The 16,661-nt window shown below is 37.8% G+C and overlaps 1 protein-coding gene across 1 annotated transcript in view; it reads right to left on the bottom strand.

Annotated features, from left to right (window-relative positions):
- Positions 1-16,661, bottom strand: part of gpc1b (glypican 1b) — a 127,088-nt gene that overhangs the window by 48,050 nt on the left and 62,377 nt on the right. The window contains exon 2 of the mRNA XM_028473099.1: positions 11,199-11,357. Within this exon, the coding sequence (XP_028328900.1) occupies positions 11,199-11,357 (159 nt within the window). The remainder of the gene's footprint in view (positions 1-11,198; positions 11,358-16,661) is intronic.

The raw sequence follows: 16,661 nt of genomic DNA on the forward strand, positions 1-16,661 counted from the left end.
CACCTCAACATACCAGAGGGTTATTTTAACTCTGCTCTTACTGTTCCTATTCTGCTATCTAAACCTGATTAACAACATGCAGACATTAGAGAGCGCAGAGAACACTATATATATATATATATATATATATATATATAACATCAAATTACTTCCCACTCCTCCTCCTTCTCCACAAGTCTTTAATAGATCAAAGTAGCATGTAAACACAATATCTCTTCCTCCACCTGCCAATTTCCCTAAAGTCAACCCTCCATCTCTTTGATTTGTTGAGCTACCAGTGATTTCCAATTGATGTCAGGTACTTTCATTGTTTTCCAGTTTCATAAGCACATTTGTGTTTAGTAATTTGCTTCATCATTTCATATTGAAGTCAGAACCTGAGCATGAAGTAACTCATCGTAAAGTGATAGCACAATGGTCGATCCCGTCTTTCTCATTCTATGGGATCTAAGTGCTGCATTTGACACTGTGGACCACAAAAAATTTGTTGCACAGATTGCAAACGTGGGTTGGACTAAATGGAAAAGTAATGCAATGGTTTAAATCCTACTTGGAGGAGCGAAGTTACAGTATTTTGTAGGCATTGGAAACTTTGAATCTGACAGATTACCAATGTCCCACGGGGTTCCTCAGGGTTCTGTTCTTGGACCTCTTCTGTTTAGCCTTTATATGCTTCCTGATACATGATTACAAAATCTCTCCTGGTCAGTTCTGGTCACAATGCCGTAAGCAGGCCAGATACTATTGTACTGATAACATTTACCAAGGCCTCTTCTCAGAAGCTCCATCATTGTCATGACTACCACTATCAGCAATCACTGAGAGCACAGAACAACTACAGATTCAATGGGACACACACACATGGAAACCTCTGACTCCTAGACCGATCTGCCCCTAAAACCCTTTGATCAAATAAACCCCGTGTCCACATCTGACAAGTAAACACTACAACTTGACTCCAGCTAATTCCATTCAAAACCGCCACAACACTTCCTTCAGGACAAATTCTACAGAACTGTAAGGTTGATTATCAGAGCTATGCTGATGACACAGAACTATATCTATCACTGAACCCAGATGACTATGGTCCCATTGAGAAAAAGTAAACTGTTGAATGAGTGAAAACTTCCTTCAACTAAATCATGATTGTCTTTGGGAACAAGGAAAAGAGGACTGCTGTCAGCGAGTATCTTCAGTCTCAATCTTTAAAAGCTAAAGACCAAGTCAAAAACCTTGGTGTTCTGATTGACTCAGATCTTACATTCAGCAGTCAGATCAAATCTATCACAAAAACAGCTTCTACCACCTAAAGAACATCTCAAGAGTGAAAGGTTTAATGACTCAGAAAGATCAGGAGAAACTGGTCCATGCTTGTATCTCCAGCAGACTGGACTATTGAAATGGTCTTCTGACAGGAATCCCCCAAAAGAGCTTCAAACATCTACAGCTGGTTCAGAACGCTGCAGCTCGGGTCTTAACCAGAACAAAGAGGTCAGAGCACATAACTCCAGTTCTAAAATATTTACACTGGCTCTCAGTCAGTCTCAGAATAGACTTTAAAGTTCTGCTGCTGATGTATAAATCTGTGAATGGGTTTGGTCCAGAATACATCAGTGAGATGTTAGTCAGGTATGAACCCAGCAGGTCTCTCAGATCTATGGACACAGGTCAGATAGTGCAGACCAGAGTGAACAACAAACATGGAGATACTGCTTTCAGTTTTATGCTGCAAAGAAGTGAAACAAACTGAAGCTGAAGTCAGCATCCAATGTGAACATTTTTAAATCTAAGTTAAAGGCACTTGTTTTCTCTACTGTGTATGATTCAGAGGGACATTTTTGGCCATGTTGTTGTTGATCTAATGTGTTTGTTGCTGATTTAAAATGTTTTACTGAATATTTTAAATGTTTTACTGCTGATTTTAAATGTTTTGCTGCTGATTTTAAATGTTTTGCTGCTGATTTTTAAGCTGTTGAATGTTTTCTGTTGCACTTTTTGATCATGTAAAGCACAATGAATTACCTTGTGTATGAAATGCGCTATACAAATACATTTGCCTTGCCTTGCCTTGCCTTACACTTTGCTTACAATAGGCAAGGGCTAAAAGGAATTTAGTGTTTGTTTACTTTATTTGAAAACTAATGTCATCCTTCAAGGTAAAATGTATGAGGGAAAAAAAAAACATAATCTCACACAGCAAACTAGTACACAGAGCTAATTATGTATCAATAAAAACCCTTGACAGCATCAAAGCAGCACGGAATGGCAATGACTGAACAGAGAGGAAATCAATTGGAATATAAAAGGGAGGGGGGAGAATAAACGTACACCAGCTTTCAAATCTGACAGCTCATGCACTGTTTTCTCATTCAACAATGATTAAATCAGCCTGCTGAGTTTTAAAGTACAAAAAAGAAAGTGAGTGACAAAGAATATTAACCACAAAATTAGAGAACAAAATCAATCAATCGAGCCTGCCTGTCTGTTTCTTTATAGACGGGTACCTGGGGTTGTTGCTTGATAATCACTTTTTTAAATACCGAACATGTTTTCCATATCCAAAACACAGGGAATAATAATAATGTGACATGAACTTTAATTTAAACTAAAAATTGATGTTAAACTTTCTGATGCAATGACCGAAAACTAAAAGTACATATACCTAAAAACCAAATGCAACAGTTACTATTTCAATGTCCTGAAAGTTCTGCTATCCTACAGATCAAACTCAAGGCATGGGGCCAAATCCGGCCGTTTTGGGCATCTAATTGGGACCGCAGGAGAAAGAAAAAAATGACAAAAAATGTCTCATTGTGTAAATTACATAATAATTCGGTTATAGATACACATGGATACAAATTTACAAATTTCCCCATGCTTATATCACATGATGGCAGTTATTTTTTAATCGCAAATTGAAAAAAAACTAAATCTTTTCAAAATCCTGCAAATTTCCTCAAATTATTCTACTAAATTAAATAACAATTGTTCATAATATCAAGGAATTTTAAGTTAATTTAATTTTAAGGTCACCCAGTGCTTAAATATTGTCAGTCTCAAATACATTATATGAAATTTATACCTGGAAGTGCAAACTAGGGCACATTAATGTTGAAATTGTTCTTTTTTCTGCTAAAATCTGTGACCCAAATTGAGTTTGACACCCCTGCTCTATTTGATAAACAGTAGAAATGCTTACATGGCTTAGTCTACACTCTACTCAGGATAATAAGTCCAAACTTAACTCTGTTTCCTTAAACTCATTTCCCTCACCATTCCCCTGTGTATCCTGTCTCTGAGTCTCTCAGTCCTGTTCAGTATGCAGCTCTTCTGTGGGTCTGTAGCCCCTCCCTTCTCCACTCCTCATTGGACATACTCAGATGATATCAAACATATGAACTGATTACATGTTGCTGAAAAACTAAGACACTATTATCTCTCACCAAATATTTTTTTCTAATCAGCTAATCCAACCATCCATTTTCTGACCCGCTTGCTCCTTTTTTTAGGGTCACAGGGGTCTGCTGGTGCCTATAATCAACTAATCTTACATATGCAAATTTGATCTAGTGCGCATTGTGTTATCCGGAGGTGCTTGTGCAGAAACTCAACAGTTATGTGCAGTGTGCACCCATGTTAATAGAAACATTATTATGCATTCATCAGGAGAAGAAGTTGTTTGCAAATAACACATTTTATTCCTTCTATAAAGAAATCAAACACATCTACTCTTTTACTGACATCCTTTGATGTCGGCTCAGCCTACAGACAGGTTACTTTTACCGTAATGATTATGTGTTTGCACATTCATTTGCTAGTGTTGCAAGCAGGGCTTTAAATTAACATTTTAGATCACCAGCCAGCATGGCTATAGATTCTTAAAGTTACCAGCCAACCAGATTTTTCACCAGCCAAATATTTTTCCAGCAAAAATAAACTACATTATGAGCCACAGAACAGATTTAAGCATTCACGTTTCTTTAAATAGTTTTTATTTTAGTTGATTGCAGATATACATGAAAATTGAAAATGGAAACAATATAAATATTTCATTTAAAAACAATGTTGTAACAATGCCTAAAAGGTGCTATATGGAACTTGTATGAAACCTTTTATTTATTTCTTTTATTTTTTTTTTCCATGTCTGCACATGCTGTCAAAGGTCAACATTACAAGAAGTGCAACATTATGAGACAGCAACGCATGTTTTGTTATTGCAATAAAATAAATTGATTTATTTTATTGCTTAATTGTGACCATCACCAGCCCTCCCTAAGGAAGGGTAAGAAATCTTTAATAAAGTATATTCTCATAACTTAATAAACAAATTTAACCCAGATAAAAATTGGATCCCTGGAACAGTTTGAAGTTTTGAAGAATAGAAGCAATCAGTACTAAGAATTACATGTTCTGTAGAAAAAAACTAGCATGCATGCTTAATGTAAACAAATCTCACTCCCCACAAACTGTATAGTACACATTTTAATGGTGAACAAATACCAGCCACTCATGTCCCGACATCCATTTAGTATTAAAACTCCTCAAATTCTTCTTCTTTTCAGATCCTCATTCATCTACATTTTCCCACGTGCCAGCAGCAGCCTTCCTTTTTTGCAGTTCAGGTTTTTCAAAACCCAATAAATATCTCCAAGTTTGTTTGTTTTTCCCTGCTAATTTTACAACTTATTTTCAAATCCTATTGTTTGTTTTGCGCCGCTCTGTTTGTCTTCGCCAATAACTGCAATCGCGCTAACATATGCACGTAGCCAATTGTGGAATGACACGTTACAACATAGTGTTCATGGGAAATGTAGGATTAGTTCAACAAGCAGTGTTGCCAGACACACATTACGTTTTAAAGTCTAAACACAAACAAAACCCCTCAAATTTCTTGGCGGAAAAGAGCCCAATCTGGCAACAATGACTTTCTGCTGTTACAAATTAATTAATTTTTACCCGCAGTTGGCGGGTGTTAATTTAAAGCCCTGGTTGCATGCCTAAATTGTCTCTTTAAGGCAAGGACATGTGTGGTGTGCTCCATCGTAGTGGTCCCTAACCACTGATCAATTAGGTCCAACTTACAAAGAAGGATATAATAAAATAAAGGAAATGTATTCTTTTTTTTGTTGAAAAATTCTCTCTTCTGTAATTGTGTGCATCACTCTTTCACTTGACTCAACTTTATAAAATTCAACACAGAAAAAAGGTCTCCAAACCCCAAAGTTTAGACCTTGTTAGCAGTGTTTGTACCTACCACATCACCAAGGCATCATCATTTAGAAAAATTCAAAAGACAAAGATATTATTTTTACACTGTCACCAACAATAGAAATTGGGAAAGATTGGAATAAATATGATGATAAACCATGGTAACAAAACACATTTCTCTTTTTTTTGAAAACGATGAACAGCTTAATTTACTCATCCATTATTATTGTCAGATGGAACAAAATGGTCAAAGACCAATTGAATGATGATTATTGTGACACAAGCTGAAAGAATAATCCATCACTAACCACCAAGTACCCAGTATTACCAGTTTCCTATTTGTTCCATTCCCTACGTGTGCATGAACAAAGAACAAATAAACACAACAGGCACACACAAACACTTTTGTCCTGAATACGGTGAAAGCACAAAGGATGATCTGGGAGCCATTAGACTGTTTATGTGTCAGAATGGTTCTCCATCAACAGGAGCACTTATCACAGGCTTGTTGTGCTCAAAGTACCATCGAAGCTCCTTCATTGAAGCTTAGATGCTATTAAAAGGTCTCCTGTTTTAAACAGGCCGACACATCACAAAATGCATGTCATTTATCAACAGGCTCTCAGTGGAAGCCTTTCTTCCTCTTTCTTTGGGTTTCTCCCCTGATTCCTGGCTGGCATTCTGCCCCATTTACCCGAGTCTGTTTCCTTTTTGCTCCATCTGGTTCTCTTTTTAACTTTTTCCCTTCCTCTGCAACTCTGTCCTCTTCATTACCCTCTCTATCACTTTGTTCTTTTCCCTCCCTCTATCGTGTTTTATTTTCCACTGTTTTTTTCCAAACCATCCTACCTTTATCTCTCTCCTTTTCCAACTCTGTGTCTCACTTTGCCTTTCTATTCGTTTTATCCTTCCGAGGCGCCATTGCTCCTGCTAAGTAAAGTGTTTGGCATAATTAGCCCAATGTACTCCTTGTCCCCACAGACATGATTTGCATGCAGATAAAAACGAGCCAATCAAATGTCACAATAGAAACTGGCGTCCTTGGCTGCAATGACATCATTTGAGGTGACCCTGAAAGCTGTAAATTAGAAAGTGGGTGGTAGAAGGGGGGGTGGGGATTAAATCTGTTGCATGATTGTCAAAATATTGCAAGACGGATGTAGAATGTATGTTACTACTGCCTCAGTAATCATGCATTTACAGATGGCCAGGAAGAAAGCAGGGTGCACAAAGTCATCACACCCATCACTCTAAATAACCTATATATATATATATATATATTGTATGGATGTGAGTGATTGTTTTTGTGTATTTGTTGAGGCTGCAACATACTGGCTTTCAAGATAAAACCTGTACAGCAGGGGTGTACAATACGTCGATCGCAATCTACCGATCGACGCAAAGGGGCATTTTGTGTCAATCGTGCACGTGGCCCACAAGGTCTCATGAATGAATGAGAACGGCACGGTCACGTATACCAGAAAGGAAACACAATTCAGCTTTTCACCTCGGTTTGAGGAGGCGCTAGCGCACTAATATGTTCATTTACAACCTCTAATAATCAGTAGAAGAAGACCCTAATCCAGCCCTAAAGCCGCTCACACTGACGCAACCAGGTACATTTAGTATCAACGTCTTCAGACAACCTACACGTGTGGAAGCCATTGAAGTTCTTCTAAAGAACAAAATGAGCAATAAATACTGACTGACACTGATAAATGTGCTTTTTTGTTATTGTGGGTCTTTGATGAACTCAGCAGCTGGGTTTGATGCTTTGCATTTTCAAAATATATTTTTTATTGTATTTTTTGTGTGACCCCCATCCGTGTTATCTCTTTGTTAACTCTGTAATAGACCAAATCCACGACCTTGTAAGTTTGTATAAAATGAGACCAGACGCTATCATCTATTTACAAAAAATGATGCTGCTACTACAATTCATGACACCATAGTGAGAGAGTGGAGAACACTGTGATGAGGGATAGCAGACATTAGGAGTAGTGACAAAGAAAAAGATTCATGATCACCTATATGATATGACTTTCTTTTTGTGCTCTCCTATGAACGCATTTTTTTGTTATTGCGAAATGTAAAATTGCCCCATTTGTGTCCATAATCCTCACAAAAATCAATGTCCATATGCACAGCAAGAACACAAGTATCCAGATGTCATGGATGACACCATTAGAGCACCTGGCAGGTTTCAGGGTTTCGTCTGTCCAGCACACCTGGCTCCCATCTAACTTGCAGTTCCCTATAGTGCCATCGATCTTTATGTTCTCCGCAACTTTCTCTCTTTCGCTTTAGTGCGTAATTTAATTTTTCTTTTTCCGTTTGCCCCTTTCACAAACCATCAGACTGTCAAGCTAAATACAAACAAGGTTATCTATATCCTTCTATCATTCATTTACACTAACCTGTTTTTTTCAACTCCACTCTTGTTGATATTTTCTGCATTCTTACCTTGTTATCCTTACGTCTTAAACCAAGGGTGCCCAATACCTTAAAGCTGCAGTTTGAAGAATCCTCCCTCTGCTCCGTTTCAAAACCGAAACAGAAACTTAGCCTCCCTTACCGATATATTTTGTGAGAGACTAGTGACAAATGTAGGGACTTTATCTTGTGTTAGTGGAGATTTGTCTGGTGACACGCAATTTATCCCACATGTTCTCACTCTCCCTCTGAAACCGGTACATAGAGCAGAGCCTCTGCAGTCACAGGGATCCGCGTGGACGCAAAGCGGTCCGTTCCTCGAGAATACGTTTGTGCCTTTAAACTGTTGCTTCTCCACATTGGTCTGCCTTTTTCCGCTTGATTTGCCGTATAACTGTTATGTCTAACGCTGCGATGGGGAGTTCTGCTGGAACGTCTGCCATTGCATTTGGTACGTGAATGCGTCTGACTTCAGTCAAGCAGCCAATAGTATCGCCCAAAACAGCTCATGGAGCACACGTGTTTGTAGTCCAGCGTCACATTCCTGGATTTATAAACTTAATTTTCATGGCCAGGCAAAGGAGAAGAGATTCACTGTCCACTCAGACCACTTTGGATTACAATATACTCAAAGATGATTATGGAATTTTGACCAAATGATGCCATAAAAAACTTACATACTGCAGCTTTAATCACAACCGACCTGGCATTTTTCAAGCCACCAACACCTACAACCCCAGCACCCACCACCATTGTTACCCCTTCACTGCTCGTCTGCCCACAGTCAACACGTACCCCAATGCCAACACCCCTCCGACAACAGCGGTCAATCGCAAAAACCTGTCCACTGAAAGCACGAGAGCCACAAAACTGTCGCAACCCCAATCTTACACATTTAAGATATCCATGGCACACGCAGTAGGGGAGTGTGCATGTGTGTCAAAGACATCTAACCAGGTGCAGAGTGGCACACAGTAAAGGTTAAACTTGCAGACACATGCACGTAAACACACTGTTCTATGCTGAGCCACATACAGTCAAACTCTCATGACCAGAGCCAGCCGTAAAGCATGTGAACACGTGAGTCCTTTAATCTGTGGCTTGGTAAGTGCTTCTTCCAAAAAGGCCAAAAAATAGGGCCTTGCTTGACTGGGTTGGAACAGCAACACCCTGCATTTAGGCACATGGCTCACACTAGCCCACACCCTGCTAAACATAGCCAGATGTGCAGGGATGGAAAGCATGGTACAAATGTGGTGTCACTGTACCGTGGACATAGCAGCAAAAACATTCATTCTGGGTATGGAATAATATTCTTTCAGACCAAACATTACAGCCCATAAATCCTTGTTATTTTTCTGTTTTATATTCTAAGATTCAGAGTAACACATCTCAGACAATGACTTAGAAGATTTTTTCTTCTTCTTCTATTTTTCAGCGGTTAAGGCTAAAAACAGGATGTTCCCAGTCAAAATGGCTGGATCTTGCCAAATTGCAGGTCATGTGGCAGTAAATATAACATATTAAGGTCCAATTAACCCCAGTATGTCACCCAGTTCTCTTTGAGAGCACAGCTTTCAACAAATGGTTTTTCAGACCTCAGGGTTCCAACACACACATTTTTATCCCTCGTTCTGCCTCAATATCTACATCTGATGCTTGCCGGCAGTTAGATAAAGACAACACAGCAAGATTGGAGAGGGGAGGCGATAAAATAGCTTATGAAAAACAAAGAAAAGAAGACCATCATAAAAAGGAGATGAATTTTCACTCTGAAAAGTAGAATTATCAAATTTCAGGAATAAAACAGAACAGGAGCAAATCTCTATGTTTAGCAAACATACAAAAGAAAATGACAGCATTTGTGATGTTTATTTAGCTGAAAACATATAAATATGCTTTTGAAAGCAAAGTGCTTGGCTGTTCACAGGTTAGCAAAGCGCTCTGTGAATTTCTACACCTGCCGACTTTGTTGTTTACCATCTCTGCTGTGCTAAATTAGGTGTCTCCCTATAGAGTTTGTATGTAGGCTGACATTAACTATGTTGGAGAAAAGTGTATATCTTGGGCTGATTGTGATGCTGATTTGTAAGGATGGGGGCTGTGTCACTTGAACAAAGTTCTGCTGCCCAGGGTGAGATACAAGGACACAAAGAAAGCACAGAGAGATTGAAGACCAGTAAACAAATGTCACTTGGCTACTAATCACTTGGATCTGAAAAGGTCAGGCTAACTAGCCAGGCTCAAGGCCCCCCAGCTGATAGATCTATTGTCACAAACTGGCCAAGGGGAACTAGTGGAGGACAGAGACACCCCTTTATTAACTGAAGCAAGTCATTAGAAGCAAATAATTTCCTTGATGGCCCCATGACTATTTCTTCATTTCGCACATTTGAAGTTTTGCGAATAAAGATAGATATTTTTCGAAATGATAATATGATATATTGTTAGAAATCTAAAGAATTTTTTTTATCATTATGTGCCCATAAGAAAACTGTTAATATATAACTTAATATATAACCTCAATAGTCTATATTTTACCATTTGTGTATAAAATAGCGTGTTTTGGTGCCATGCATTTTGCCAGTATATAAAAAAGTCATACTTATAAAGTGGGACATGTCGCTTTAATTAGCTTTAGATCAAGGTTTCTAAACTGTTTACACAACAACGTTTTGCTTCTGTTTCTGTTTCCAAAAAGTTCCACATTCACAGCAGGAAGCATCAAAAATGATGTAGTAAACATGCCAGGCCATTAGGTGGCAGTATGATTTCGCAATGAACCAAAAAAAGTGCAAGCGCAGGGACACTTCTGCCAAAGAGTGTTTGTGTGCGTCACTATTTGGAATTGACTGCCAAAGACGGCTAAAGACGTCAATTGTGTTTTTCGGCTGGGGTTGCTAGGAAAGCCTGTTATTGGGGGAATTCACATCACCCCACAATAACAGGTTGCAACCCAAATCCAGGAAAAAAAAGTTGAACTTGATTTACCCAAATTAATTGGACCCTGAGATGATACAGAATATCACATTATAGCAGAACAATGATAAAACAACAAAACAAAAGCATTCTACTCTAGAAAGGGACTAAACATCTAATAGCTAACCAGTGACAGTATTTCTTTGATATTTGATATATTAAAAAAATCAAATAAATTAAAATTAATCTACATTTGGATTATAATAAACAATTATACATTAATAAGGATAATTATTTTCTTTTAAGACAAATTGACTGCTGAAGGTTTGTCTGTCTGGGAAAAAAACAATATTTTGATGAGCTTTTGGAGGGAATTCCATTCATTTTTTTTATGGTGTTCATTTAAGTTTAATTAGGATGCCTCAGCCTCTGTTAAGCATCGCAGCAAGTTTAGTTTATTCATCAGTCTGCTTCTTCTATAATTAAAAGGAATATATGTTAAATCTTTCCAGTCTGTTGGACCATATCTGCAGGAAACCCTGAGAAAGTGCAAATGAGGTAAACATCATAATCTGAGTATGATGTTCTCTTTTTCGGGCTCTCATTTAATATTTAAAAAGAATAAGAAATAAACTCACCATCAAAGGCTTTGTACCGCCCAGTGAGAGAGGTTTGTAGGGATCGCCCAGCTTCTTTAAGAAGTCCCTCCATCTCCCTGCGGCTCTGCACTGCCAGGTTCTCTTCCATCTCACTCGTACAGCAGGTGTAACCCTGAGGACAGATGCGCAGGTGTTCCCCTGGCAGACAGAGATGGAGACAAAGACATGTTAGGTGATAGCAATAAATGACCGAAAAGGAAAGGAAACATAATCACGGCACAGTGACAGGTTGTGTCAGTTCAGTTAGCTTTTAAAAACAACGCTGACACCATCAATTCTGTTTTCTTACTGTATGAAACAAAATGACAGGGCCATATGGGCTTCAGTTACTGTTTAAAATGTATGCAGTTTAGTATGTTTAATCATAAGTTTGATCAGCTTGATGCAATCCCAAGTGCCTCTAAAAACACACATGGCTGTGTAAGTCATGTAGACCAGTGGCCCCCAAACAGGGGTACGTGTACCCCTAGGGATACAGGAGCACATTGCAATGGGTACGATTTAGCAATTAATTTAATAATATAAGGCAAATGTTCCCAGTTCCTTTTTTGGCTTTTTTTTTAGACAATTCACCAAAAGCTAACAGTATTATTGCCCCAAAAATTACTATATTTTCTTGTAATTTATTGAAACAGGATTCTTTTATGCTGTAAAGGCCATTTTATCACACTTCTGACAATAGGAGACAATATTTAGCTACTGTTTACAAAAGAGACTGTTTTTTATTATTGAAGTAATCACATAAAAGTTGCATGGTGTTAAGAAATATATACAGTATATATTTCCATTGTTTTGAATTTGTAGATTCAGCCTTAGGAAACCAATGTTTGAGACACAGTTAGGGGTTTAGTAGAGCCCACTGTTCCACATATGAAAAAGCATATGAAATACGAAATTATCATATATGAAGAGGGGGTAAACATGATTTGACAAAAATATAATCACAGGACAAAAAAGATTTAGAACCACTGATGGATAATGTGTGCTATACATCACCAAAGCCTCATAATGGGTGGGGCCAGGCACAGAGTCAACAGGTAAGAGGTTTTCAAAAGTCATTGACAACAACATGGACAAGGAGAAGCTCATCCTTGAGGTGGAGAACCACAAAATAATTTATGATGTCACCCATCCATTTTACAAGGATAATCATCAGAAGTCCAACCTTCTTGTACTCCTTCGTTAGGAACACTGACCTGTTTATCTGTTTGTTGTTGCGTTTATAACACCGCGATTATGTAAATATCGCAAGAACTCCTCGGTCTCGAGACGTCAGTCGTCGAAGACTGGACTGCGCCGTAGCACACTCAAAATGCAACCAGTGGGGTTTACCGGACGGCGGACAGTGGAGCAAAACCGGATCGGAGCCGCAACGCAGCAAGACGTATCGTATCCAGTGGAAACCCTGGGTCAGTTAGCAAGATAACTTGAAAAGTTATGAATGAATTTGGATAACATTTGCAGGAAAATTGATAAATGGGACAAGGAACAGGTGATTACATTTTGGTGATGTTCTGGAAAACAAAAGTAAATATATAAATATATATATAAATTCTATTCATTTTCCAATCCACACTGTCAAACTTCTTGTTACAGGTAGTCATGGTAATCCTGAGTTTACCATGTTACCGTGACCGGAGCGTGTTAGCTGAGCTTGAGCTGCTTGGCGGAGGTCTGCGTTCTCCGAATGTTTTTCTAGTTTTCTCAGTTTTAGAGTTCATAAATGTAGCTATACTTAGAGCCTTAGAATGTTTTTATTTTGAATTTAATTCAGTGGTGTTATTTTATTTAAACAATAGTTGTGCTTTTTGACAAACCTTTTATGTGGAAAATAAAATAAGTTCCAATTGAGCAAGATTTCTCTTCCTTTTTAAGTTTAACCACAAGATGTTTACTGTATGCAAGAGAACCGTGGCTAGATTTATTACCAAAAATAAACATGGGGGGCGAAAGTAATGAGTAACTTTTATTTTGAAAACTATTTAATTGAGTTACTTTTTACTTGTACTTGTATATTCTACGTATGACTTACTTGTACTTGTACTTGAGCCCAATTTCAATCAAGTAACAGTACTTCTATTTGATATATCAGTACTCTTTACATGTCTGGGGTTAAGAGACCTGTTCAACATCGCGCAGTGTTTGCCCAGGAAGGATTCAAACCAGTGACTCAAAGATTACAAGCCTGCTTCCTATGCTGTTACGCTACCACTGCCCTAAATAACATAATGCATAAATAACAATAGTAAGTAAGCAAGTAAATAAGTAAGTAAAATGCGTTTGTATAGCGCTTCTCACAGACAATAGTCACAAAGTGCGCAGTAGGTCCGCACACCTCTGAACACTGCACATCTGTGAACAAAGTATAAAAAAGTGAGCCTTCAAAAAATACAAGTGGCCTATCATAATGCACTGACAATACTGTTAAAATGCCTAGAGGGACTAGTGCCAGTGAAAGGTTTGTGACTGCCCGTGTGAACACTCTCCAAGCTGTACCGAGACATCCAATGTATAGGTTTATCAGTCGGCTAAATGACTCAGAAAATGACATTATCCCTGCACTGGTGAATATTACAAACAGTGCCACCCGCTGCATGTCTCAGCTCTGGAAGCACTGGTATAAGTGCCTTTTAAAATTTGACTGTTAGACATTTTTATATGTGTTTTTGTGTTTGTTTGTATGGTTTTTATGGACCCAGAGTCTGAAATAAAACTATCTATCTATGTATCTATGTATCTATCTATCTATCTATCTATCTATCTATCTATCTATCTATCTATCTATCTATCTATCTATCTATCTATCTATGTATCTATCTATCTATCTATCTATCCATCTATCCATCCATCCATCCATCCATCTATCTATCTGAGCATGTAATCAAGTAAATAGTGTAAAGTATAACAAAACCCAATGCTAGGTTTTTTTTTTCTTCATTCTTTCACTAACTTTTATGAATATAGGACCGGCGATACATTTGTAATGAATAAGTATGGTTTAGCCTTTAAGAACCGATGAGTTCACATAGATAGCTGCAGCAGAGTATAGGTCACCCACAAGCGGAGTAAAGGTCACAACTTCCTGTTCAGTGTGTGTTTGAGTTTACAAGGAAAATACAAATTTGTAAGAATATAGCATACACTTTCATGCTACAACTATACTTACTGTATATAACAACTTCTTTATCTGCTGTTGATGTATGTAATTACAATGAGTGCAAAATCACGTAACTTTATGCTAATCTGATCATATAACATTTATACATTTGTTTAAAAATGTATCACTATTTATTTAGAACGTGAATAAATAAACTCTTAAATATACTAATGTGGTATATCGCCACCTGGTTTTACTCCAAGATTTATTATTTTTAAAATGTAAGCCCAAGTTATTGAACACACTTTATTATTTTAATTTTGTAGGAATTTTCATACATAATACCAGTGCTTCTAGTAAATACTATTATTAAATATTAATCAAAATGGCAACCTAATTGCACAATTTGTGGTAATTATTGTAACAAGTAACCACATGGTGCAGAGGTATTATGTTGAGTTTACATGCCCAGTGTCATGAGTCAAGGCCTGGGCGGCTGAGTTTCAGTTTTATTTTTGGTCTATTTTGGTTTTATTTTTTTGCGCTGTCATGTTTTCCTCCTATGACCGGGTAGGTAGTCACAGTGTGGGTCTTTTCACTGTGTTGTCATTGTTTCTGTTATTGTGTATGGCTAGGTAAATGCTTACAACACGGGTGAGTTGGTATATAAGCTCAAATACTTCGCCTAGCTTTTTAAAGTTTTACAAGTTCCAGTGAGAGTGGTAAGTATAACTGGTTGAAAATAGTCACTTTGTATTACACAAGCCTTTGGAATCAATTTAATTTCTGTGTAAAACTCATTTTGATCAACCAAAGTTTCCGTCTCCTTTCCAGGAACACGAGTAGGTTTGTTGTCATTATATGGCATTTTATGGCATTTTCCTAATCACAGCATTTTCAAGTAGAAAAAAAAATACCAAAGACAAGTAGACATGACCATGACAATGTTAAAGTACAATGTGCAAGTTTTTGCAGAGTATCGATTCTCAGAAGAAGTCTACATGTTTGTTAAACGAATGCTTATTGTAGCTATTGCTGGCCTTTTCGACAGAAAACTATTCAAATTACCCTCATCTTCTCCTTTCTAGTTGCAGGTCCTGTAATTTGGTTTTGAACATTAATACTAAAAAGAAAAAAACTAAAAACTACACAAAACTAATATAAGTCATGGCAATTTGTTTGGACAAATTTTCTATAGATTTAGTGAACTGCTAATGTAACACAATATGAGACAAAAATTGGATTTTCTTTGCTTATTTCTCATATTTCAACTCTGAAATGCCTAGAATGATAAATGCATATGGGTTTTATTGTTTTTTCCATTTAAAAAAACAATTGATTATGTGTGTAACCTGCCTTGCATCATTGGTCAGTTGAGACGTGCACCTAACCAGAACCCCATGACCCTTAAAAGGACAAGTGTGTAAAGAAGATAAATGGTTGCATTTATGGATCAATGGACATCTTAAACCTTAGTCTAGTAGTCTAAGCTTCACAGCTTATGCATAATAATATAGTAACACGTGTTTAAATGTTTAATCAATAGATTGATTTAAACCACTGAGCTTTACATATCCTGCACAAACGCATATGCTATTCTCACACCGCACATGAATGCTGACTTAATGATTTCATGTCCCTCAGGCTGTCATTAACATGCACCCTGCAGAGCTGCAGCTCACGGCAAGTCTATAGGCAAAGTGCACATATCAATGACTTTGATTCTGCTGTCACTCCAAATTGTAAAATGTTAGTCACTTCTGTGCACTGGCTCTACCATTACAAACATGTCTCCACCTTCACTTACTGTTGGTCTAATCTACTGAGGGATATATAGGGACATTAGGTCCCAGTCCTGACTCCTGAGTATCACATGACAAGTGTGATATTCCATTGTTCCTTTGTGTTGCTCTGGGGGTTGCTGTATCGACACCCTGGTTTACATGATAGTAAGCCAAAGCATCAGCCAACCAATGGCCAGCAACATGCTGGGGTCTGGGGGTAAAAAACCCAAGAAGTTATCTGTACTGCTTGAAGTTGGTATTGAGTCTTCCTCGAGCCTGCGAGCTGGCAGCATGCTTTCCTCAGCACAGAATTCTCCCAGCTTCCTACCGCCTGCGTCTGTGTAGGGACTGGTTGGTTGTAAGATTTTACTTGTGACTGACTTAGAATAAAAGATAATTAGAAGGAATCCTGTCACCATTCCTTGAAGCTGATCATCAAAGGACTGGGAAGGTAGAGGTAAAACAATAAGACCACTGGAAGCATAAAAAACAATGTAGTATACATGCCAGGCCAATAGATCACAGTATGACTTCGCAAGGATCCAAAATAAGCAAACACAA

The sequence above is a fragment of the Gouania willdenowi genome, chromosome 17 (assembly GCF_900634775.1).
Source record: "Gouania willdenowi chromosome 17, fGouWil2.1, whole genome shotgun sequence".
NCBI lineage: Eukaryota > Metazoa > Chordata > Actinopteri > Blenniiformes > Gobiesocidae > Gouania > Gouania willdenowi.